This window comes from Aotus nancymaae, unplaced genomic scaffold, assembly GCF_030222135.1.
Source record: "Aotus nancymaae isolate 86718 unplaced genomic scaffold, 86718_ANA_hifiasm-v0.15.2.pri h1tg000018l, whole genome shotgun sequence".
Classification (NCBI taxonomy): domain Eukaryota; kingdom Metazoa; phylum Chordata; class Mammalia; order Primates; family Aotidae; genus Aotus; species Aotus nancymaae.
Genome location: NW_026988430.1, coordinates 9,674,105 through 9,698,955, shown reverse-complemented (window position 1 = coordinate 9,698,955; position 24,851 = coordinate 9,674,105). Strand labels below are relative to the sequence as shown.

The 24,851-nt window shown below is 44.5% G+C and overlaps 1 protein-coding gene across 3 annotated transcripts in view; it reads right to left on the bottom strand.

Annotated features, from left to right (window-relative positions):
* Positions 1–9,137: 9,137 nt before the first annotated feature.
* Positions 9,138–24,851, bottom strand: part of AKAP10 (A-kinase anchoring protein 10) — a 92,177-nt gene continuing 76,463 nt past the window's right edge. For all 3 annotated transcript variants that reach the window (XM_064378263.1, XM_064378266.1, XM_064378264.1), the window contains 3 exons: positions 23,027–23,079; positions 21,749–21,844; positions 9,138–17,293 (listed from right to left, as the gene is read on the bottom strand). In XM_064378263.1, the coding sequence (XP_064234333.1) occupies positions 17,288–17,293; positions 21,749–21,844; positions 23,027–23,079 (155 nt within the window). In that variant the 3' untranslated portion in view covers positions 9,138–17,287. The remainder of the gene's footprint in view (positions 17,294–21,748; positions 21,845–23,026; positions 23,080–24,851) is intronic.

Genomic DNA, 24,851 nt, shown 5'->3' with positions numbered 1-24,851 from the left:
CCTCCATGTTGTAAAATAAACACATACTGTTGAAATGACTTTACGTATATATCTTCCATCCAGCTTCCCCTAATAATGACATTTTGCATTACCATGCACATTCGTCAAAAGTAAGAAGTTTAGGCCGGGTGTGGCGGCTCACGCCTGTAATCCCAGCAATTTGAGAGGTGGAGGCGGGCGGTTCAGGTTCACTTGAGCCCAGGAGTTTGAGACCAGCCTAGGCAGACCCTGTCTCTAGAGAAAAATACAAGAAATTAGCCAGGTATATTGTCATCTGCCTATAGTCCCACTTAGTCAGGCGGCCGAGGTGGGAAGATTGCTTGAGCCTGAGTTCCAGGAAGCAGTGAGCTATGATCAGTCACAGACTGCACTCCAGCCTAAGTCACAGAGTGGGATTACACTCGGCTACTGTAATCCCAAGTAGCCGGGATTACAGGAGTGTGCCATCATGCCTGGCTAATTTTTGTGTTTTTAATAGAGACGAGCTTTCACCATATTGGCCAGTCTCGTCTCAAACTCCCGTCCTCAGGTGATCTGCCCGCCTTGGCCTCCCAAAGTGCTGGGATTACACGCATGAGCCACCGCGCCTGGCCAAGTGACACTCCTTTGAAGGTAATCTGCTTCTCCCACCCCTAGAAATTTTTTATAATTTTTCTTCATTTTTATTTCCTGAAGTTTTGTTATTAATAATCTGTGTGCAGTTTTCTTTCTATTTCTTTTGTCTGCAGTTCATAGTGATTCTTGAATTAGTGTGTTGATTTCTGTTATCACCACAGGAAAATTGTCAGTCAGCCGTTAGCTTTCAAAATATTTCCTTGATAAATTCTCTCTTCTCCCCTTTGGTTACAATTGATTAGATTAAAACCAAAACTGACCAGCCTGGCCAACATAGTGAAACCCCATCTCTACTAAAAATACAAAAATTAGCCGGGTTCTGGTGGCATGTGCCTGTAATCCTAGCTACCCAGGGCTGAGGCAGGAAAATTGCTGGAACCAGGGAGGCAGAGGCTGCAGTGAGCTGAGATTGTGCCACTGCACTCCAGCCTGGGGGAAAGAGCAACACTCTGTCTCAAAAACAAAACAAAACAAAAAAACTAAAACCAGGGACCAGGGCCGGGCAAGGTGTCTCATGCCTGTAATCCTGACACTTTGGAAGGCCGAGGAGGGTGGATCACCTGAGGTCAGGAGTCCAAGACCAGCCTGGCCAACATGGTGAAACCCTGTCTCTACGAAAAATACAAAAATGAGCTGGGCACGGTGGCCCACATCTGTAGTCTCAGCTACTCAGGAGGCTGAGGGAGGAGAATTGCTTGAACCCAGGAGATGGAGGTTGCAGTGAGCAGAGATGGCACCACTGCACTCCAGCCTGGGCAACAGAGTGAGATGAGACTCTGTCTCAAAAAAAAGGTTATGAATGCTTGATGAACTACATTTGTTCGAATATTTGTTGTAGAATACTATTCATTGATTTGTAAACAATGTTAGATTAATTTCATTCACTGGATTTCTGATAATTAACTTACTGATTTTACCACACTGATTTGTTGTAATTAATACCACTGGTATAAAAAAACTGACGATTCCCTTAAAATTAGGAGCATAATTCAAGAAACTTCTGATAAAAATTTATTTTTTATTTTTTTCTTGAAAAGGAGTCTTGCTCTCATCAGATTTCAAAACATTAAATGACAATACTCTTAGCAGCAAGCTTCCCTAATATACAAATATTCTAATGGGTGATGATTCAGAAGGCACCCGAAGCATCTGTACTGCCAGATGCCATTCATCCCCTTATACCTGCCTGACAGATATCCCATTCCGGGACACTGGATAAAGGGGTGGGTGGAGAGAAAGACAGGAGAAAGTGGTATAAACAAATAGATTTGGAGTCTTACTGACAGTGATTGAAACCCTGTCTCTACCTCTTCCAGCCTTATGAATCTGCATAAGTTACCCGGAGCCTCAGGCCGCATCTGTAAATGGAGGGTTGTGATGGCAGCCATCTCACAGGGTCTCTTTTCGGGGAAGGGCAAGAGTGATGGATTAGGTGAGATAGTAATTGTAAAGCACTTAATTCAAGGAGGGCGCGTAATAAGTACTTCATAAATAATGACCGCCATTATCATGACTGAGGTGTCTGCAGCTGTCGGGGATGAGGCAACTTCAGAATTTCTGGTAGGCGGGGCAAAGGCTGCACTCACACTGGAAGTCGAGGTGAGACACTGCTTCTGCACTGACTCTGCTTAGCTGGAGAGAATGAGGAAAGAGGAACTTGGAGTCCTCCTCCCCCAACTCTGTCAGATCTGCTCCCCTGTCAGACACATTCAGGGGATTTCTCGCACTGTTCCCTCCCCTGCCTCCCTCCCGCCCCATCCAACTAAACACACAACAAATACAAAAGCCCCAGCGAGGGACTGCACGCTAGAAGGGAACGAGAGAAGGGCGCTGCGCTTTCTTGCTGAAGTGTAGACACCCTGTACTTGGGCCCCTGCTAGATAGCCACGTGTTTCATCAGCCTGCAGAGAAATCTCACGGAGACCGCGCGCGGGTCCTCGGTTTCAGCCAATCTCCCTTTGGTGGGGGTGGGATGCACGATCCAGGGTTTTATTGGCTACAGACAGCGGGGTGTGATCCGCCCAGAACACAGATTGGCTTCCGAGGGCATCTCGGATCCCCGGGTGGGCGCCGCGCAATCTCCCCGTGCAGGCCCAGCCAAGGCCGGGGGAAAGCGGCCAGACCGCCTCCGAGCGGCACCAGCTCACTCTGGACATCCAGAGCCGCCGCCAGCTCTGCTTCCGCCTAGCGCTCCTGACTCCCTCTCCTTACCTGGAGAGAGGCTTGACCTTGAAATCCAGGCTTCACCCCTAGTTAGCGTGTGACCTTGGGCAGCTGACTCTATTTTTCAGTGCCTAGTTTTCCAGATGCCAGGACTGACTTCAAGGACTATTATTCATCTGGAGGGTATAGCGCAATGCTCTGAAACGAAATAGGCAATTTTTTTTTTTTTTTTTTTTGGATGAGTCTTCCTCTGTTGCCCAGGCTGGAGTGCAGTGGCGCGATATCGGCTCATTGCAACCTTGGCCTGCGGTGTTCAAGAGATTCTCCTGCCTCAGCCTCCTCAGCAGGTGGGATTACAGGCGCGCGCCATGACGCCCAGCTAATTTTTGTATTTTTAGTAGAGACGCGGTTTTGCCATCTTGGCCAGGCTGGTCTAACTCCTGACTTCAGGTGATCTGCACGCCTCTGCCTCCCAAAGTGCTAGGATTACAGGTGTGAACCACCGCTCCGGGCCAGAAAGGAAATAGGCAAATCTTTTTACCTGCTCTAATAATACGGTGAAAAGACCATATCATTATTAAAGGAGGCTAAGGGATTTGCCTATTTCGGGTTCTTGGACTTACTGAACAATCTTGGGCGAGTTGCCTCTGATGGGCCTGTTTCCCTGTCACGTGATAAACTTCATTGGTTTAAAAACTCCAGGGAACCTTTATTGAGTTATTATTACCTTCCTGCCCTACCCAACCCAACCCCAGGGAGCAGTTACAACTGTCACTCAGCTGCTGAGCGCACTCGCGGGGTGTAAGGAGCACCAAAGACAGGGAGGCTTGATTCATTTTGCTTTGGGAGTAGAGGGAAGGTCAGAAGATTCCAAGGAAAATGGCATTTGAGCAAGGATGATTCATTGGAGCTTGCTTTTAAATACTGGCGAGGCTTTTAGGTTGCAGCTCCTTACAGAGTGATTGTTTGTCTGATGTGGCTCTCACTCGTTAAATGAGGGCTCCATCTGAACCATGATTTAACGACAGCGAACGATATCAAACTCTTCTGATGACTTCCCCACTAAATTTAAAGTCGTAAAGTGGCCTGCATTCTTAATATCTAGAGAATGTTTCGATATTAACAATATTGTTCATGTCTCTGAATCTTCTTAATCCGTGTAGTTATGTCAGAGATTTTAAAAATATATTCATCATGTTGAACCCTAATAACAGATCCTGGCCAAAAAAAAAAAAAAGAAGAAAAAAATATATTCAACATCTTTATTATGAGGTATATATAAAATAATTTATTGGAATGAATATCTTATTTATTTATCTATTTTTTCAGAGACAGGGTCTGTCACTCAGGCTGGAGTGCAGCATACTACAGCCTCAAACTCCTGGATTCAAGCAATCCTCCTACCTCAGTCTCCTGAGTAGCTGGGACTACGACTGCATGCGGCTACACCTGGGTAATTTTTTTTTTTTTTTTTTTTTTTTTGAGGCGAAGTTTTGCTCGTTACCCAGGCTGGAGTGCAATGGCGCGATCACGGCTCACCGCAACCTCCGCCTCCTGGGTTCAGGCAATTCTCCTGCCTCAGCCTCCTGAGTAGCTGGGATTACAGGCACGCGCCACTATGCCCAGCTAATTTTTTTTTTTGTATTAGTAGAGACGGGGTTTCACCATGTTGACCAGAACGGTCTCGATCTCTTGACCTCGTGATCCACCCGTCTCGGCCTCCCAAAGTGCTGGGATTACAGGCTTGAGCCACCGCGCCCGGCCCTGGGTAATTTTTTATATTTTTAGTAGATATGAGGTCTCACTATGTTGCCCAAGTTGGTCTTGAACTCCTGGGCTCAAGTGATCCTCCCACTCTGGCCTCCCAAAATGCTGGGATTCCAGGCGTGAGCCACCCCACCTGGACCACAAACTCATTTTCATATCATTAGACAATCTAAAATTTTCTTAAAATTGATACTTGGTTTTCTTTTTCTTTTCTTCTTTCTTTTTTTTTTTTTTTTTTTTTTAGACAGGGTCTTGCTCTGTCACCCAGGTTGGAGTACAGAGGCGTGAACATGGCTCACTGCAGCCTTGACTTCCTGAGTACAAGCAATCCTCTTGCCTCAGCATCCTGAGTAGCTGGGACCAGAGGCAGACACCAGAAACATCCTGGTAACTTTTGTTGTTTTGGTTGAGATAGGGTCTCACCATGTTGGCCAAGGCTAGGTACTTGGTTTTCTTTTCTTTTCTTTTCTTTCCTTTCTTTCTTTCTCTTTCTTTCTTCTTTTTCTTTCTTTTTTTCTCTTTCTTTTTCTTTCTTTTCTTTCTTTCTCTCTCTCTTTCTTTCTTTTTTTTCTTTCTTTCTTTCTTTTTTTTTTTTGAGGCAGGGTCTTACTCTGCAACCCAGGCTGGAGTGCACTGGCACGATCACAGCTCACTGCACTGCAGCCTTGACCTCCTGGGCTCAGTTGATCCTCCCACCTCAGCCTCTGGAGCAGCTGAAACTACAGGCATGCCCAGTTAAGTTTTTGTACTTTTTGTGGTGACAGGTCAGGGTCTCCCTATATTGCCCAGGCTGGTCTCAAACTACTGAGCTCCAAGAGATATGCCTGCCTCAGTCTCCCAAAGTGCTGGGATTACAGGCACAAGCCACCACACCCAGCCTGGCTTTATTTCCAACAGCCTATCTCTTCAATCTCTTCCTTCACTACCTTTTCATAGTTTCCCCTAGTTTTATGTGTTCAATCATTTTTGTCATTTGCTTAGTTAATCTAGCAGTTCTTAAGCTTTTATTTCTTTTTTAGACTGAGTCTCACTCTGTCACTCAGGCTAGAGTACACTGGCTCGATCTCAGCTCACTGCTACCTCTGCTGCCTGGGTTCAAGTGATTCCCCTGCCTCAGCCTTCTGAGTAGCTGGGACTACAGGCACGTGCCACCACGCCTGGCTAATTTTTTGTATTTTAGTGGAGATGGGGTTTCACCATGTTGGCCATGATGGTCTCGATCTCCTGACCTTGTGATCCACCCACTTCAGCCTCCCAAAGTGCTGGGATTACAGGCACGAGCCACCGCGCCCGGACTGTTTTATATTTTGACAAATTTTTTTAGTGTCTGGCTTAATAGAAGAAAACTGGATTCTCATATATATTTTACATTCAATCTGTTGTAATATGCTCTTTCGGTTAAGGAAAATCTGGCCTCATAGATATGTAGTTGGAAGAGGTGGAATAACTCAAAAGCTTATTCAGATCAAAATTTGACAAGTGATTTTTGTTTTGTTTTGTTTTGTTGAGAAAGTCTCACTCTGTTGCCCAGGCTGGAGTGCAGTGGCGTGATCTTGGCTCACTGCCACTTCTGCCTCCCAGGGTCAAGTGATTCTCCTGCCTCAGCCTCCTGAGTAGCTGGGATTACAGGCACGCACCACCACGCCCAGCCAATTTTTAAATTTTTAATAGAGATGGGGTTTCACCATGTTGGCCAAGCTGGTCTCAAACACCTGTCCTCATGATCTGCTCACCCTGGCCTTCCAAAGTGCTGGGATTACAGATGTGAGCAACCATGCTCAGCTGAGTGTTTTTTTCTTAAATGTTAGTTACAATGTACAATCTGAACCGTATCAATGAATTGTTTATACTCTGTTATATCGAAATCTATTGCTGGCACCTGCACTTTGATCTTCTACCCAAATATGATTTTTTACATCATGCCCTGGTTATTTGGAAAATAATTGGCTTGGCCAGGTTTGGTGGCTCATGCCTATAATACCAATGCTTTTAGAGGCTGAGGTGGGAGGATCACTTGAGGCTAGGAATTTGAGATCAGCCTGGGCAACATAGTAAGACTCCCATCTCAAAAACAATTGGACTGGACTGGGCATGGTGGCTCACACCTGTATTCCCAGCACTTTGGGAGGCCGAGGTGGGTGGATCACCTGAGGTCAGGAGTTAACAACATGGAGAAACCCCATCTCTACTAAAAATACAAAAAAAAAAAAAAAAAATGGCTGGGCGCGGTGGCTCATGCCTGTAATCCCAGCACTTTGGGAGGCTGAGGCTGGCAGATCACGAGGTCAAGAGATAGAGACCATCCTGGCCAACACGGTGAAACACCGTCTCTACTAAAAATACAAAAAAATTAGCCGGGCATGGCGGCACGTGCCTGTGGTCCCAGCTACTCGTGAGGCTGAGGTGGAAGAATCGCTTGAACCCAGGAGGCGGAGGTTGCAGTGAGCTGAGGTTGCGCCGCTGCACTCCAGCCTGGTGACCTAGCAAGACTGTCTCAAAAAAAAAAAAAAAAAACACTAGCTGGGTGTGGTGGCGCATGCCTGTGATCTCGGCTACTTGAGAGGCTGAGGCAGGAGAATCGCTTGAACCCAGGAGGTGGAAGTGCAGTGAGCTGAGATTACACTGCTGCACTCCAGCCTGGGTGACAGAGCAAGACTGCGCCTCAAAAAACAAACGAAAAAATCAGACTAGATTATGCAGATCTTCCAAATATTGACACATTTTATTATACAGTATTTTACAAAGTCCATTTGTTCGCCTGGTGTGGTGGCTCACAGCTGTAATCCCAGCACTTTGGAAGGCTGAAGTAGATCACTTGAGCCCACGAGTTGGAGACCAGCCTGGGTAACATAGTAAGACCTAGTCTCCACAAAAATATCATGGTGGCATGCACTTGTGGTCCCAGCTATGAGAGAGGCTGAGGTGGGAGGATCACTTGATCATGGGAGTTTGAGGCTGCAGTGAGCCAAGATCAGACCACTGCACTCCAGCCTGGGTGACAGAGTGAGACCCTATCTTAAAAATAAAGAAGAAAAGAAAGAAAATGTCGTTTAAAAACCCAAGTCAAAATAGCCAGCTGGTCAGTTGTACTTTCAAGCAAAAATGGTATTCCATGAAAATAGTGGCTAAGTCTGCTGACTAGACAACTGCACAAGTGCTTTTCCTGGGGACAGCTGTCATACTTCACCATGCAAGTGCTTTATGCAGACTTCCCATTTGTCACGCATATTAAAATACATATACTCGAGGGTTGATATTTAATGAAATTAGCAATCGGTACTGCTTCACCAAGAACATTCCTACGGGAAACTGGCTTTTTCTTTTTATTGGGAGGTGGGGGGACAGAGTCTTACTCTGTCACCCAGGCTGGAGTGCAGTGGCACGATCTCAGCTCACTGCAACCTCCACCTCCCAGGTTCAAGCAATTCTCCCTGCCTCAGCCTCCCGGGTAGCTGGGATTACAGGCACCCGCTACCACACCTGGCTAATACTGTATTTTTTAGTAGAGATGGGTTTTCACCATGTTGGCCAGGCTATCTTGAACTCCTGACCTCAGGTGATCTGCCCACCTTGGCTTCCCAAAGTGCTGGGATTAAAGGCGTGAGTCACCGCGCCCGGCAGACTTTTTCTTTTATGACAAGTGCATGGTGGTGAAGATTTCAATAATGAGTGGCACAGGTCAGTGTCACTGTTCAGATTTCCGCTGAGATGTGTTTCACCCATCCTTGCTTTTGCATCTGCAGTGCAAATATTCACATGGTGACACATGGCAACACCCCACCTTTTACTCTGATTATGAAGTTTTGACCTTGCAGAACTCCAAAAAGGGTCTCAGGGACCGTTGGGCACCTGTGGGATGATGCCTTGTGAACTGCGGGACTAGCACTAGAGAGAGACATCTCAATGTCAACCTCTTTGTAGGAGCAGATAGGGTATTTTTCGGGCACTACAGCAAAGGAAGGCTTAGTTCAGTAAGGCCATTAGGCTGTGGGAGAATGTGGAGAAAGTGGTCAGTGTTCAGAGACGAGAACTTCTTTGGGCAGAATGTGGGGGAAGACATTTTAAATTGTGGGCACTGCTTGAGCAAAGGCACCAGTTCTGAGATGTGAAACCCACCGAGGAGAGAGCAGATGTGTGGTTGAAGAAGTAGTGTTCTGGCGGGGCGCAGTGGCTCTCGCCTGTAATCCCAGCACTTTGGCAGGCTGAGGCGGGTGGATCACCTGAGGTCAGGAGATTGAGACCAGCCAGGTCAACATGGCAAAACCCCATCTCTACTAAAAATACAAAAAATTAGCTGGGTGTGGTATAATCCCAGCTACAAACATTAGCTGGGTGCACCTGTAATCCCAGCTACTCAGGAGGCTGAGGCAGGAGAATCGCTTGAATCTGGGAGGCAGAGGTTGCAGTGAGCCGAGATTGCACCACTACACTCCAGCTTGGGCAACAGAGTGAGACTTTGGACTTTATTCAGCGGACGACAGGAACTTCATGAAACATACATTTAATACAAATCCCCATTTCCCTAATAAAAAAATCATTTCAAGTACCCAGAGTACTTAAACTTCTAGAAATGTTGATGAAGTAGGCAGATGTCGTTATAATATCGAATTTATTACTTTAGTTACACATGCATATTTAAAATAGCATTATATATAATACATTAATACAAAATATTGCTTTTTTCCCATTCTCACATTTCAAGTAACAATTTTATTCACTCTCTACATGCATCTTGGACATCAATGTCTTCATGATATCTAGAGTCCATTTCTCAAAGTCTATCTCCTTCACTTGCATCTAAGCTGTCTGAGATGCAGCACTTCTCAAATATATATCTGACTCATGGGAAAGTTTGACCCAAGTCACCACATTAGGGCCGTCCTCCCCAGCCCCCAATTTATCATGTAGGTGTATGTTTGTAATCCTTACAACAAAATCACTTATTACTTTTGTAATTGCTCTTTGAAAGGCAGATTACGAAACCCAACCAACTCTTGTAATAGTGAGGGAATGATTTTCCTGGTAGAATGACAAAGTTTCTTCCTTCCCCTCTAATCCATTCCAATAGGAGGAATCTACAACTGTACAAAACTTGCATTGTTTGAGGTTGTTGTGGGTAGTGTGTGAGGAGAAACCAGAGGTAGAGCAGTTGCAGGAGATCACCAAGTTTGGTAACGGGTGTGACCAAGGAGTGAAACACCAGTCTTGAGAACAGAACAGAACCGGCCAGATTGCTGGGCAGACTGCCATCATGGACAGTGATATTCCTGGGGTGGGAATGAAGTGAAGAAACCTGGGCGTGGTAGATGGAAGACTTGGAAAAGTAGGCCGGAGCGGCCTGGAGCCGAGCAGATGGCAGAAGTGAGGGGGCAGTCGCAGGTGGCAAGGTTGTGGAGGAGGAGGTGGAGCAAGGCTGTGGAAGCAGCACTGGCCAGGAGTGGGCACGACAATGATGATGGGGTGTGGGGTGGGGAGTCAGGACTGGGGAGAAATGGTGTCTTGAGACTTGCAGAATGAGCAGGTCCTGGAGAGAGTGATATGGCCAGAAAGTCTGTAAACTAGAGGGTTGAGGTAGGGCACCTAAACTGCCCCCAGTAGGTCCCTTACTGTCTAGTAGCACTCATCCCATTGAGTGGTCACTGCTTGCTTTCTGGACTGCAAGGAGGGCAGGCAGTGCTTGTCCTGGGTACTGCCGTATCCCCAGTAACTGCAATGGGCATATAACAGGCCCTCAGGAAATACATACTTGATGAAGAAATAGAGATGAAGAAAGAGGGGAAGAAAAGACTAAGGTATGAGCATCCTCTGGGAGGGACTTGAAAAGGAGGTCATCGAAGGAGAGACAGGCCAGGAAAGGCATGGTCAGGACCCCAGAGGGAACTGAGGACCTGGGGTACAAAACGGAAAGAAAATGAGCCAGACCGGATTTATACGAAAGGTTCCACTGGAACCTTGGGTGTGATTCCAACAGCCACAAGTCTCAGTCTGGACTGTCAAGGGCACTGCTCCCAGCCAAGGGGCTTGGGAGCTGATGACTCTGGGCTGAGACCGGTCTGTGGCCTCTTCTAAGTCTCATCCCAGCAAGACTTGCTTTGGTGGCCTCAGACCTGCCCAGGCTCCCAGAGACAGAACCTGCAGTGGTGTTTGGCTGTTCTCCGCTTTAACAAACATCTCAGTAACAGTAAAGGATTTATGTGCTTGTTTGGGTGAGTCATGAATAATAGGTCTCAAATTACATTTCTGTGTAGCATGGTCATTCCCAACAAAAGGGAATGAAAATATTCATTTCCCAGCTCACAGGAAGATTTTAAGGCAGTGATTCTTGATGTGTGGTCTCCAGAGCAGCAGCATCTGGCAATTTGTTAAAAAACGCAAATTCTTGCACCACCCCAGACCTACTAAATTAGAAACTTTGGGGGTTAGGCCCAACAATGCAAGTTTTCACAAGTCCTCCAAGGAATCCTGATGCATGTGAAAATTTAAGAACACTGCTTTAAGGTAACAGATGGGATATTTTCCACTTTAAAGTGAATCCTTCTAATTTTTTCTGAAGTTTTCGATACACCTGTCTGCATTGAGTACCAATAAGCAGCAAAATGAGAGAAGGAAGAGGAGAACATTTGCAGGATAACACAGTTGCAAGTAAGAGGGCAGTCTCCCCTGGCTAAGACGCTGGAGAAATTCCTTTACCTCTTAAGCTTCATTCTTTTTTTTTTTTTTTTTTTTCCCCACCGGGGTGCAGGTGGGCTAAGGCCGAAAAGGGTATTAGCGAGTCTTCTCCTTTATAAGGGAAAAAATGGCCAGGCATGGTGGCTCACACCTGTAATCCCAGTACTTTGGAAGGCTGAGATGGGAAGAGTGCTTGAGGCCAGGAATTTGAGACTAACCTGGGCAACATAGTGAGACCCTCTCTCTTAAAAAAAAAAAAAATTAAAGGGAAAAAATCAGTACTTACAAGATTATAAGGATCAAATGAGATGCCACTTGACACACACACTGTTTACTCATTATGCTGATTATTATTACCATTGCAGAACTCAGGAGCTGATTACTTTATGGAATTAGCTCAACAGCTAGCTAGGATTTTTCCAAGGTCGTGATTTTATACTGCACGCATGTAGTAACTGTACAAATCTTTTTTTTTTTTTGAGATGAAGTCTCGCTCTGTCATCGAGGCTGGAGTGCAGTGGCAAGATCTTAGCTCACTGTAACCTCCACCTCCCTGGTTTAAGCAATTCCCCTGCCTCAGCCTCCCGAGTAGCTGGGATTACAGGCGCATGACACCATGCCCAGTTAAGTTTTTTGGTATTTCTAGTAGAGACAGGGTTTCACCATGTTGGGCAGACTGGTCACGAACTCCTGACCTCAGGCAATCTGCCTGCCTCAGCCTCCCAAAGTTCTGGGAGTACAGGTGTGAGTAATTTGTCTTGTTTTTAAGAATTCACAAGTCTCAAAGCTCTGCAGAGCCATAGAGCTGAGACTGACTTTATGGCCTCTTCTAAGCCTTACTCTAAGGTAAGCCCTGTTCAGGGACTTGCCTTGATGGACTCAGGCATCAAGATCAACCAGGTGCTCAACACCTGAGAAAAGTGCCAAAACCTCCCGTCTTGCAGCAAGTGAACGGAGTGGCACAGCAACTGGTCCTGGTGGAAAGATGCGGCTGAGAGGACACAGAAGGGGGACCTCTCTGCAGGCTCCCCCTCTAAGCAGCAGCTCTCCCTACGAGTCTATAGGAGAGCCTGATGATTTCTAATTGATCTTGTGGGTAAGAGAGCTAAATCATGGGCTCAAAGGCCATCTTAAATCAGAAGTACCAGCACACGGTTTAGCTGCTATCCCAATTTACAGCTCCTCTTCAGTAAAATGCAAGCTCCAAGGTGCCTGGAACTCACAGGGTGACTGAATGAGTGAATATTTACTAAACCAACAGTTCCATAATTAGAACAAAAGGTACTCTTTGCCAAGAAGAGGAAAACAAAGAAAAACTTGAAAGAAGTGTGGTACTTCCTTCAGCTGGAGCCTCTTTCCAAGTTGTTTGGTGTGTGGAGTTCTTACTGTGATGTGGGAGAGGCCAGCTTGGGGTCACCTAGGGATGAGTCTGAAGGCACATTCAATACACAGGTCTCAGCTGAAGCTGGGGGAAATGGCACAGTTGTTGCAATCCTCATATCTCATTTGCTCCTTGGTAAATCCCAGCTCCTCTCAAGCTGAAACTAAGCCTGCTTTCTAGGCTCCTTGACTACAGACCGGGCCCAGTCTGACAGGTTCTTCAGTCGTGCAGGGGGTGGGGGTGGGTAGGTAGATGCACTATCTATCATCTTTAGCCAAGGGGCTGAATGCATCCAGGTGAGTTCTGTGACATTCTGAATCCGCCAAGGCAGGCAGTTTGAGAGGAACAGACTGAGGAAATACTTGTTCACATAAAGTTACTAAGGCAGGAATACCTGCTCTCCTGTGTGCCAAGCAAGCCAGTGGGCAGCAACCCTTACTGAACATGAATGCCCTCGGGGGCTGTGCTCACACTGCTTCCTCCAATGTCCTTCATGGGCATCTCCACCTGCTCAGAATCCAGTCCCACCCCTCCTACTCTGCACCAACTCTCTCCAACCAGAGGGGCTTCCTCTAGTGCTCAATGTTCACCCACAGAGGGCCTCAGTGGGCAACTATTAGTGTGGGCCACCCAAGTTGTAACCTTGAGGGGTTTTACTGGGGTTTCTTCCCACCTTATGGCTCCAGCAAAGGCCAGAGACCTTGCCTAGTACATAGAATTGGTCAGTATTTACACATTTTGTAAAAATTATCTCCCCTGCCAAGCTTCCATCACTCTAGCCAAAAAGCTTTCTATTTCTGGGTTTATTACAATTGCTAAAAGTGTTTATAATCCTGATTATTCTTTGGAAGGATTTGAGAAGAATGAAAAGGGACTGGCACACACCTGAGTTCTAATGGTGATGATCTCACAAGTCAGAGACTTCTCCCTTTCCTGGGCCTCAGTAACTGCTTGTTATAAAAAACAAGGGGTGTCTTTTAGCTCCATTAGGTTAGGATACCATTTTGAGAGGATACACGATGACTAAGTAAAGTTTACTAAGGAAAAATTACTCTCCAGAAATCAGCAGTACTTTTTAGACATGCTGAACATACATGATCATTAGGAATTAGAGCAGACTGGCAGTATTTTAGCCCAACTCCTTTCAGTTGCATGTAATTAAAAAACTCACTTCGGACTGTTTTTAAAAAATAAAAAATCATTCTAAGGCTGAGAGATTAACAGAGTCCAATGCAAGGATGCAGGACTAGATGCAGAAACCAAAGATGTCCTCAGGGTTATCAAGGTAGCTGCTATCTCAGGCCCACATGCTTCTGTTTGTCCATGCAGTGCTGGCTCCTGACTTTTTAAGTGCCACATCCAAGCACCATCCCAGATGGTGACCAGTATCTCTCCTTCCCCATGCAAAATTCTTTTTTTTCTTTGAGACAGAGTCTCGCTCGGTGGCCCAGGCTGGAGTACGGTGGTGTGATCTCTGCTCACTGCAACCTCTGCCTCCTGGGTTCAAGCAATTAATTCTCCCTGCCTCAGCCCCCCAAGTAACTGGGATTACAGGTGCCTGCCACCACAACCGGCTAATTTTTGTTTTTAAGTAAGAGACCGGTTTCGCCATGTTGAACAGACTGGTGTTGAACTCTTGACCTCAAGTGATCCACCCACCTCGGCCTCCCAAAGTGCTGGGATTACAGGTGTGAGCCATCACACCTTGCCAACATTTTTTCTTTTTTTTTTTTTTTTAATAACAGAGTCTTGCTCTGTTGCCCAGGCTGAAGTGCAGTGGTGTGATCTTGGCTCACTGCAACCTCTGTTTCCTGGGTTCAAGTGATTCTCCTGCCTCACTCTCCCAAGCAGCTAGGATTACAGGTGCTTGCCACCACATCTGGCTAATTTTTGTATTTTTAGTAGAGATGGGGTTTTACCATGTTGGCCAGGCTGGTTTCAAACTACTGACCTCAAGTGATCCACCTGCCTCAGCCTCCCAAAGTGCTGGGATTACAGGTGTGAGCCACCGTGCCTGGCCTCAAAATTCTTAAGATAAAGAACTGTCTTGGGCCTGTCTGGATCAGGAGTTCAACCCTGGTCCAATAACTGGTATGTGGGAAACAGGGAGGAGAGGGTGAGAGAGAAAAGGTCACTGTGGAGAAACAGGACCCCACTCCTGAAGTCAGGCAGGTACCCAAACAGTGTCACTGAAGAGAGGTCAGTCACTTCATCAGGTGCTTAGCTCTCAGTACTTAAATAAAACAGTCAAAGAAGTTTGTACTCTTCCCTACAAATTTTTACTGAACCAGTCAAAGCTCCAGTACTGTAAACTACTTACATTTCAGAAAGCTTCACTGAATGTTGAAACCCAAGTAGAAAGTTATAAAAAGCTGCTCCCTGTTTTATTGCTGTTCACTGGATTTGGCTAACATTTGCTTTTTACTTTCATCAAATCTTACAGAGCAACGAAGACACATCAAGTTACAAAAGGTATCACCTTCTAATATCTTTTTTTTTTAAAAAACAATTTGTGTCAATGTCAATGACGTGATAAAGATGAAGGGTGTTCAACTGATTACTTGAACCTATAAAAACTCCACCAGAGAATCTTGTTTTGTGGACACAATGTGTAGAGCCTGGAACATAGTGGGTGCTCAATGTTGGAGGAATCGAATTCCAACTTTAAAATGAGTACAAGGATCTACTTTAGATCAAATATTAAATCTGGCTAACAATTTTGGGCCACACCCGCTTCTATGTCTCAAAGCAGGTGGGGCAGAAAAATGTAGCCGAGTCTCAAACTTGCTGCTATTCTCTTTATAATAAGTTTATAACTACTTGGCATCTCTAGCTCAGAAGCACAAAATGTATATACAAAAAAATGATCAGAAATTATCTTAACTGAAAGCACTAGTTTAAACAGCCTAGAGTCTTGTAGAAATTGTTATTCTAAAACATGCAGAGGCAGCAAGAGTCACCCAAAACCACATTTTATTCTATAATCTTGATATTGCTTTTCCGTTAAAGATGGAAGCAATGTGAAATGGATGGAAATATTTTGTTAAAAGAACAAAATGAATTAATCACAGCATATACACCTAATAAAAACCTTGGGTTTATGCCATACACTCCAAACACAAGGCTAAGTCCAGTAGTGGTTCATGTTCTGGGTTTTTATAAAGCAAATGAAAATATTTGGAAAAATCAATATATTTTAACAGAAGAGCCATAAAAGCCCTGAAAGCAGAAAGTTGACACAATTTTAAATATAATTCATATATATATATATTTTAAAATCAAACACAATTAAATATCATATGGTTTAAGTACATGAATACTTCAGCTTTAGAAGAATAACAGAGGTGGTACATAGTACCAAAAACTTACACAAAGCCTTTTTGCTTCTTCTGTTGATCAAACAGTGTGCCTCTATACAATCAAATATTGCAATGGAATAAATTCTCTGTTCATTCAAGACTTTCTCAAGGACAAAAGTGATTAATTATATATTTATACATATATATATATATATTTTTTTTTTTGCAAAGTCTGAGCAAAAGCAGAAACATCTAAGAGAACTTTCTTTTCTCTCAATCATGTGCATTGAGGAAGCACTGGCACCACGTGGTCAATGGAGTGTGCTCACCAACTGAGCAGCCTTGCTGATGGCTGTGAGGTCCCGATGCAGAAGCCACCTGAGTCTCCTACTGTCCTGAAGAAAGAAGAAAGACCACCAACTGCACACTTCCCAGCTCACAGCAAAGAATGGGGGAGCCAGTCAAACAAAGTCGAATGTTTCTCTCTCCCCAACCACCCTGCTCACCTTAATAAAAAAAAAAAGAATTATAATTTGGGAAAAACCGTTTTGTTCAAGGTGCCACAGGGGAAAGACTGGAGTCATCACTATAATTTCTTTCTTTCCACATGTATTCTGAAGGGAAAGTTAAGAAACTGGAGTGTAGAATTCCAGAGGCGCAAATCCTAATGCTCAGAGTAAACCAGATTCACCCTTCTGTTAGCAGGGGAGAGAATGGTTTTAAGCATTCTGCATCTCAGGAGGAATTAAAATGTGAAAACTGTATGCTGCCATCAAAGGGAGGAAGAAGTCACTGAAACCTGACCCATGACTTGTCAGCTTTCTTCCAAATTAATGCCGCTGTGAAGGAAGACCACTAATAAACTCTCCCCCTGCTGTTCCACTGAAGCTGCTAGCACCACGCTGCCACTCACAGCTGCCTGGCTCTTGGTGGGGCTGACTCACCTGCTCTGGGAGGACAAAGCAAAGCACTTATGGCACCTGCTTTACGATGCTATTAGGGATGAGTTACTGCTGCGAGTGTACATCAAGTATCAGTTCTATGCTTATCTGCCTCCCACAGGATGTGGTCCCTGTCTATTCCAGTGGGCTGAAACTCTCTCATAAATGGGTTATTGCCATTGGAAAACTAATAATTTTCTAGTAATGTAAACAATACCATTTATGATCTTTAAGACTCTCATTGTATGAACGTCATGTGCATCAATGAGGCCTACAGGTAACTGCATTATGGTAGAAGTCTAGGATTGTCTCCCATTCTCTCCTGGAAACAACACTGACAGATCAGTGAAAAGAAATACAGTGCTGTTTTCATTGGCTGTGTTGAAGAATCCAACCAAGGGAAAAAAGTTCTCTTATTTTTCAAAAGCAGATTTCCTTTATCTCGTTTTGAGTCATAACTGAAAAAAAGAAAAGAAAATGGTAAGGTACATTTCTCTAAAAAGTGACCTATTATCATTAGAAATTAAGGATGGACACCAACACTTAGTGTTTACTATATATCAGAGTTTATGACAGCCAGCAGCTGACTACAATTTTGTGAGGTAAAATATTGTAATTTTCCTTGTTAACATACGAGTGAACAGAAGTTTCAAGAGGCCAGGTAACTTACCCAAGGGTCACATAACAAGGACTGGCATCCAGACTTGCTTTGGATTTTGTCAGTAGATAATATTGCCAATTTTAGGTCAGACACACCTGTAATCCCAGCACTCTGGGAGGCCAAGGCAGGTGGATCACCTAAGGTCAACAGTTTGAGACCAGCCTGGCCAATATGGTGAAACCCTGTCTCCACTAAAAATACAAAAACTAGCCGGGCGTGGGGGTGCATGCCTGTAATCCCAGCTACTCAGGAGGCTGAGACAGGAGAATCTCTCGAACCCGGGAGGCGGAGGTTGCAGCGAGCTGAGATCGCACCATTGCACTCCAGCCTGAGCAACAAGAAACTCCATCTCAAAAAAAAAAAAAAAAAAAAAAAAAATTGCCAATTTTTGACAGAGTAACTCTACTTCTAGGAATTAACCCTACAGCATATTCAAGAGGGACGGTAAAGACACACATGCACATTCACTAAAATATTGCTTGTAACAGAGAAAAACCTGAAAGAACCTAAATAATCATTCACAAGGATTCATTAAATGACAGTAGAGGCATAACATGGAATACCCCCACAGTCTTTACAAGGAAAAAATGAACTCTGATCTGCTAGGTACCCAAGACCAAGCTCATGAGGCTGATATCCTCCTGAACTCACACCACTGGGGACAAATATCACGGAAGACAAGGTCCCCAGTATTGTGACGTGGGACATGCACACATAAAGCAATTCAGTAAAGATGTGAGGTAGTTTATGCCGAATGTCCAAGTACATCCTATAGGCAAATGTCGAATTGGAGGTTGAAGCAGAGAAGTATTAACACAGGATAAAGAGCTATGGCATATTCCTTCACAGGCCTAGGACTTCACACATTCATAAAATCACGGGATGAGGATCAGAAGGGAAGCTTTTGGGGTTTTCTTGTTGAATTTCTCTGATCTACTCATGAGGACATGAGCAACTAAAGGAGAGTCACCTGCAAAAGGTCACACTTACTGCCTAAAGAAGGACTCAGCTAGTTCTGCGAGTCTACCTGTTTATTTTTATTTTTGAGATGGAGTTTTGAGTTTTGCTCTTGTTGCCCAGGCTGGGGTGCAATGGCGTGATCCTGGCTCACCGCAACCTCTGCCTCCTGGGTTCAAGCGATTCTCCTGCCTCAGTCTATTTGTTAAATTTTTAGTAGAGACGGAGTTTTTCCATGTCGGCGAGGTTGGTCTGGAACTGCTGACCTCGGGGATCCACCCGCCTTGGCCTCCCAAAGTACTGGGATTACAGGTGTAAGCCACCGCCCCTGGGCTGAGTCTACTCTTTTTTTCCCTCACCAATGCACTACTGATCCCTGAGGGCCTGGCAAGACAGAAAATCTGACAAGTCAAAGAGAAAGCCTACCAAGCTCAAAAACCAAAATATAGTGAAATAGATCTGTATATCCTAAAAATGAAAAGCATATACTAACAAAATTTGAACATATAACTCAAACGAAAAGCCTGAATTGTAAACATCTGCTTTCCAAAAATGGTTTCTAAAGAACATTTTCTTATTATGGAACATTTGATTATGCACATGATAATGAGAATACAAACATAACTACCTCTCACTTCTTACACACTTGTAGCTTGCTCCTCGCTATCTGAGGTTTGACTGAGACATAAGATAAATACAGACAAAAATGATCAACCTCACGCAGAAAAGAGGGCAGAGTCTGGAAAAGTAAATAGAGCTTTGGTATGAATCAATTCAGTGCAAATTCACAATTAAATCAAGCTCCAATAATGACGGTTCTTAGAGTAAAAAGTTGGCTGGGAAGTTAGAAAGAAAAGGATGATAATGGACCCAAACTGAATGCAAGTTCTCCAAACTACTGAGGGTTTTATGAGATGTCACCTGAAAGTATTTTCTCTGACTCCTAATTTTTGCTTAATATAATGATAGAGGAATAGTTTAATATGTTCACAAAGAATCTAAGTAGAAATTCTCAGGGCTGGGTGCGGTCGTTCACGCCTGAAATCACAGCACTTCGGGAAGTCAAGGCTGGTAGATCATGAAGTCAAGACATGGAAACCATCCTGGCCAACAGGATGAAACCCCATCTCTACTAAAAATACAAAAATTAGCCGGGTGTGGTGCACACTTGTAGTTTCAGTTACTTGGGAGGCTGAGGCAGGAGAATCGCTTAAACACAAGAGGCAGAGGTTGCAGTGAGTGGAGATTGCACCATTGCACTGCAGCCTGGCGACAGAGTAAGACACCATCTCAAATTAAAAAAAAAAAAGGAATTCTCCTACCACATTAAATCTCTTCATGAATCAACTCAAGTTAGAGACAATTACACTGTCGAAGAAACTGGGGCAGGCACCGTGGCTCACGCCTGTGATCCCCGCACTTTGGGAGGCCGAGGTGGGCAGATCACCTGAGGTCAGGAGTTCGAGACCAGCCTGGCAAAAATGGTGAAAACCTATCTCTACTAAAAAAAATACAGGCTGGGCAAGGTGGCTCATACCTGTAATCCCAGCACTTTGGGAGGCCAAGGCAGGTGGTTCACCTGAGGTCGGGAGTTCAAGATCAGCCTGATCAACATGGAGAAACACTTTCTCTACTAAAAACACAAAATTAGCCAGGTGTGGTGGTGCATGCCTGTAATCCTAGCTGCTCAGGAGGTTGAGGCAAAAGAATCACTTGAACCCGGGAGGCGGAGGTTGCAGTGAGCCGAGATTGTGCCACTGTACTCCAGCCTGGGCTACAAGAGCAAAAACTCCGTCTCAAAAAAAAAAAAAAAAAAAAAATCATGTAGCGTTATGGTCAATATGAAGCCAGCCAGTATTTGTTATTCTTCTAATGTGTCTTTTTTCCAATAATTTTTTTGGTTATTCTAGTTCATTTATATTTCCTAAGAAATTTTACAATACCTTATCAATTTATATAAGAAAGTCTGCTGGAATTTTGATTATAATTGTACTGTATCTATCAATCAATTTGAGGAGAATATGGATATGGTGCCTTAACCACATTGAGTCTTTTCATTCACACACAAGACTTATTTCTCCTTATTTTCAAATATTCTTTAATCCTGCTCCGTTGTTTTATAGTTTATACTGTGCAGATTTTGCACGTATTTTGTTAAATCTCAGCTCACAGCAATCTCTGCCTTCTGGGTTCAAGCAATTCTCCTGCTAGAGCCTAACAAGTAGTTGGATTACAGAAGTGCACTATCATGCCTGGCTAATTTTTATACTTTTAGTAGAGACAGGGTTTCACCATATTGGCCAGGATGGTCTGGAACTACTGGCCTCACACTTGATCTGCCCGCCTCAGCCTCCCAAAGTGCTGCAATTACAGCTGTGAGCCACTGTGCCTGGCCATTTTGTATAGTATCCATGGTTTTATACAAATCCTTTCTTTTTTTTGCGGGGATGGAGTCTCGCTCTGTGGCCCAGGCTGGATGCAGTGGTACGATCTCGGCTCACTATAACCTCCGCCTCCCGGGTTCAAGTGATTTTCCTGCCTCAGCCTCCCAAGTAGCTGGATTACAGACATGTACCACCATGCCCAGCTAATTTTTGTATTTTTAGTAGAGTTGGGGTTTCACCATGTTGACCAGACTGGTCTTGAACTCCTGACCTCTGGTGACTTGCCCACCTTGGCCTCCCAAAGTGCTGGGATTACAGGCGTGAGCCACTGCACCTGGCCTGAACTTTGATTTTTTTTTTTTTTTTTTTTTTTTTTTTTGAGACGGAGTTTCGCTCTTGATACCCAGGCTGGAGCGCAATGGCGCGATCTCGGCTCACCGCAACCTCCGCCTCCCGGGTTCAGGCAATTCTCCTGCCTCAGCCTCCTGAGTAGCTAGGATTACAGGCACGCGCCACCGTGCCCAGCTAATTTTTTGTATTAGTAGAGACGGGGTTTCACCATGTTGACCAGGATGGTCTCGATCTCTTGACCTCGTGATCCACCCGCCTCGGCCTCCCAAAGTGCTGGGATTACAGGCTTGAGCCACCGCGCCCGGCCGATTTTTAACTCTTTAGTTCAGCAAGCCTCCTGGGCTCTGTTTGGTTTCAGTACAGTTTCCCTGTATTGCCCATTGTCCAATATATGGAAACAGTCGTTTCATGTAGTTTATCTGTTTTCTAGTTGCTTATGATAAGAAGGTAATCCCTACAGCAGTTATCCTTCAAAGGCAAAGAAGCCCCTTATGTCCTTTTTAATTTTTATACCTGGAAAATAATACTTTTCAGTTTATACAAAACAAAGTCGTCCTTACCTTTGTAGATTTCTCTAATGGTTGATCATACTGTGCCTGTTGCATAACATCAGTGACTATCATTTTAGCAATCTTCCAAGCTAGCTCTTCCTGGGCCTAAAGAAAATAATTTAAACTGGTGGTTATTCATTAGATGGATAGAGATGCACATACTCAGTGCTCTGAACAAATGGCTTACGCACATCACTGCTACTTATTTGAATAAGAAGTTCATTTCCATGTATGAAAAAATCTGGGCCACCCTCTGGCTATAAGTACTAACATGTCATTCACTGCCTTTCAGAGTCAACTACTGGATACCTAACACTGGAACTACTTTCATGTTAGATGGTCAAAATAAAAGATTTTCCTTTTTTCACTTCCCATCTCTTAATGTACTTAACTATTAAAAAAGCAAACCTCGCCGGGCGCAGTGGCTCACGCCTATAATCCCAGCACTCTGGGAGGCCGAGGCGGGTGGATCACGAGGTCAAGAGATCGAGACCATCCTGGTCAACAAGGTGAAACCCCGTCTCTACTAAAAATATAAAAAAAAATTAGCTGGGCATGGTGGCACATGCCTGTAGTCCCAGCTACTTGGGAGGCTGAGGCAGGAGAATTGCTTGAACCCAGGAGGCGGAGGTTGTGGTGAGCCAAGACCGCACCATTGCACCCCAGCCTGGGTAACAAGAGCGAAACTCCGTCTCAGAAAAAAAAAAAAAGCAAACCTCGGGCCAGGCGTGGAGGCTGATGCCTGTAATCCCAGTACTTTGGGAGGCCAAGGAGGATGGATCACCTGAAGTCAGGAGTTCAAGACCAGCCTGGCCAACCTGACAAAAGCCCTTCTCCACTAAAAATACAAAAAATTAGCTGGGTGTGGTGGCAGGCGCCTGCCGAGATCGCGCCATTGCACTCCAGCCTGCGCAACACGGCAAGACTCTGTCTCAAAAAAAAAAGCAAGCCTCCAGTACTTAAAGTAAAACTGATGATGGGGAAGGAAACATTGTGTAGCTTTTGATCTACACACTGATTACTGATGCCTGCTGGCTGATGGAAACTTGAATGGATGTATATCCTTCAGCAGTCCTAGCCTCTGGGCTGAAGTACCGTCACTGCTACTACCAGGCAATTGTTAGATGCCAAGAAGGGCCACCCTTTCTTGGTACATTCTGGATAAGAGAGCATAAATATGCCATGCTGCTTAAACATGGGAACTAAAAAAGAGAACATTCAAAATCTTACTTACACGAGGGTGGCACTTATAAACAGAAATCTCTTTATCCTAAAAGTAGAATTTACCTCATCAGTATTTCCTTGCACCCATTTCTTCATAGCTTGTGAGAACATGGATCCTAGTAAACAAAGACAAAGTTGAATGTACATTTCATGCATAATTTTACATTTAAAATGTTCTTATTTGACTGGGTGCAGTGGCTCACACCCGTAATCCCAGCACTTTGAGAGGCCAAGGTGGGTGGTTCACCCGAGGTTAGGAGTTCGAGACCAGCCTGGCCAACATGGTGAAACCTCCGTCTCTACTAAAATACAAAAATCAGCAGGGTGTGGTGGCAGGTGCCTATAATCCCAGCTACTTGGGAGGCTGAGGCAGGAGAATTGCTTGAACCCAAGAGGAGAGGTTACAGTGAGCTGAGATTGTGCCACCGCACTCCAACCTGGGTGACAGAGTGAGACTTCATCTCAGGAGAAAAAAAAAAAGGCTCGGCACAGTGGCTCACACCTGTAATAGTAGCACTTTGGGAGGCCGAGGTGGGTGGATCACCTAAGGTCAGGAGTGAGACCAGCCTGGCCAACATGGCGAAACCCTGTCATCCCAGCTACTTGGGAGGCTGAGGCAGGAAAATTGCTGGAACCCAAGAGGCGGAGTCTGCAGTGAGCCTTGGTCGCACCATTGCACTCCAGCCTGGGTGACAGAGTGAGACTCCGTATCAAAACAAACAAACAAACAAACAAACAAACAAAACACCCCCTCCACCACCAAAATCCTCTTATTTAAAAACTGTTGCTTCCAGGCACAGATATTCTTTCTTGTGTGATACCATCCAAAACATTAAGGAACATTACATTAATAAAAACTGATTGTATTGTTTCCATAACAGAGTATTTAACCTGCAAACATCATGGCTTGAAAAACTTTTGAAAAGGTGTTTCAGAGTTTTGGACTTTTCTTCTATTCTCCTCACTTGATGAAACAAACTAACATCTAGTGTTAGTTTGCAGCAAACATTAAAACAAAACAAAACCCTCATCAGGATCTTGCTCTTGGGTAAGAATCTAGCCAACATGTTGGGAGACATCAACTCATTTGTTCTGTTTTCAAACCTTGCAGACCAACTCCTCTACAAAAGGGCTTCTAGGACAGAGTATGCTGCTACATTCTAGTTCTCCGGTCTATATAAACTAGACAGGTGAGAGAAGAGTTTCAAAGAGCCATACTCTATCCAAGCCAGAGTACACCTTAACTTCCTAGGATGTGCAAGCCTACATCTGTAATCACATGCTGAGAATCATCTGAAGTAGGCCAGCCTCTATCTCTATGAATGAAATACACATCCCTTTTATTTAGTAATTTGAACAGGTTCACTTCCTAACTTTATTTCAAACCAAGTGGATTGTTGGTAGATTATTTCTTGAGGCAAGGTCCTGATTAATTCAATAACTGAATTCATAAAAAAATACAAAACCTGGATCCTTTTCCCGCAACTTTTATTATTACCTAAGGGCTTAAATATTGGTTTATTTAAATTTTACTGCAAACCAGAGTCTACAGAACTACAAAGTTAAATGCTCTGTCTGAAGGCTCAACGGGCTGTTGAATCACCCATGCACTGTTCTCTTGTCAGGCCCCAGGCAGAGTCACTCTATTGAGTTTTCCCCTTGTTGACTGACACTTTTTCCTCCAAACCCACATCTTAAGACTCCTCCTCTGTACATTCCCTCCATCTTTAACATGGAGCTTCTCCAGCATCCACCTGTCAGTTTTCCTTTCTTCTTCAACACATTTTCTTTGGGCATCTCATTCCCTTGTGTGGCTTTAACTTCCTTCTATTTGCAAATAACTTAGAAATCCCTTGAGTGTCAAATCTGTACTTCCAAAGTGTCCAAT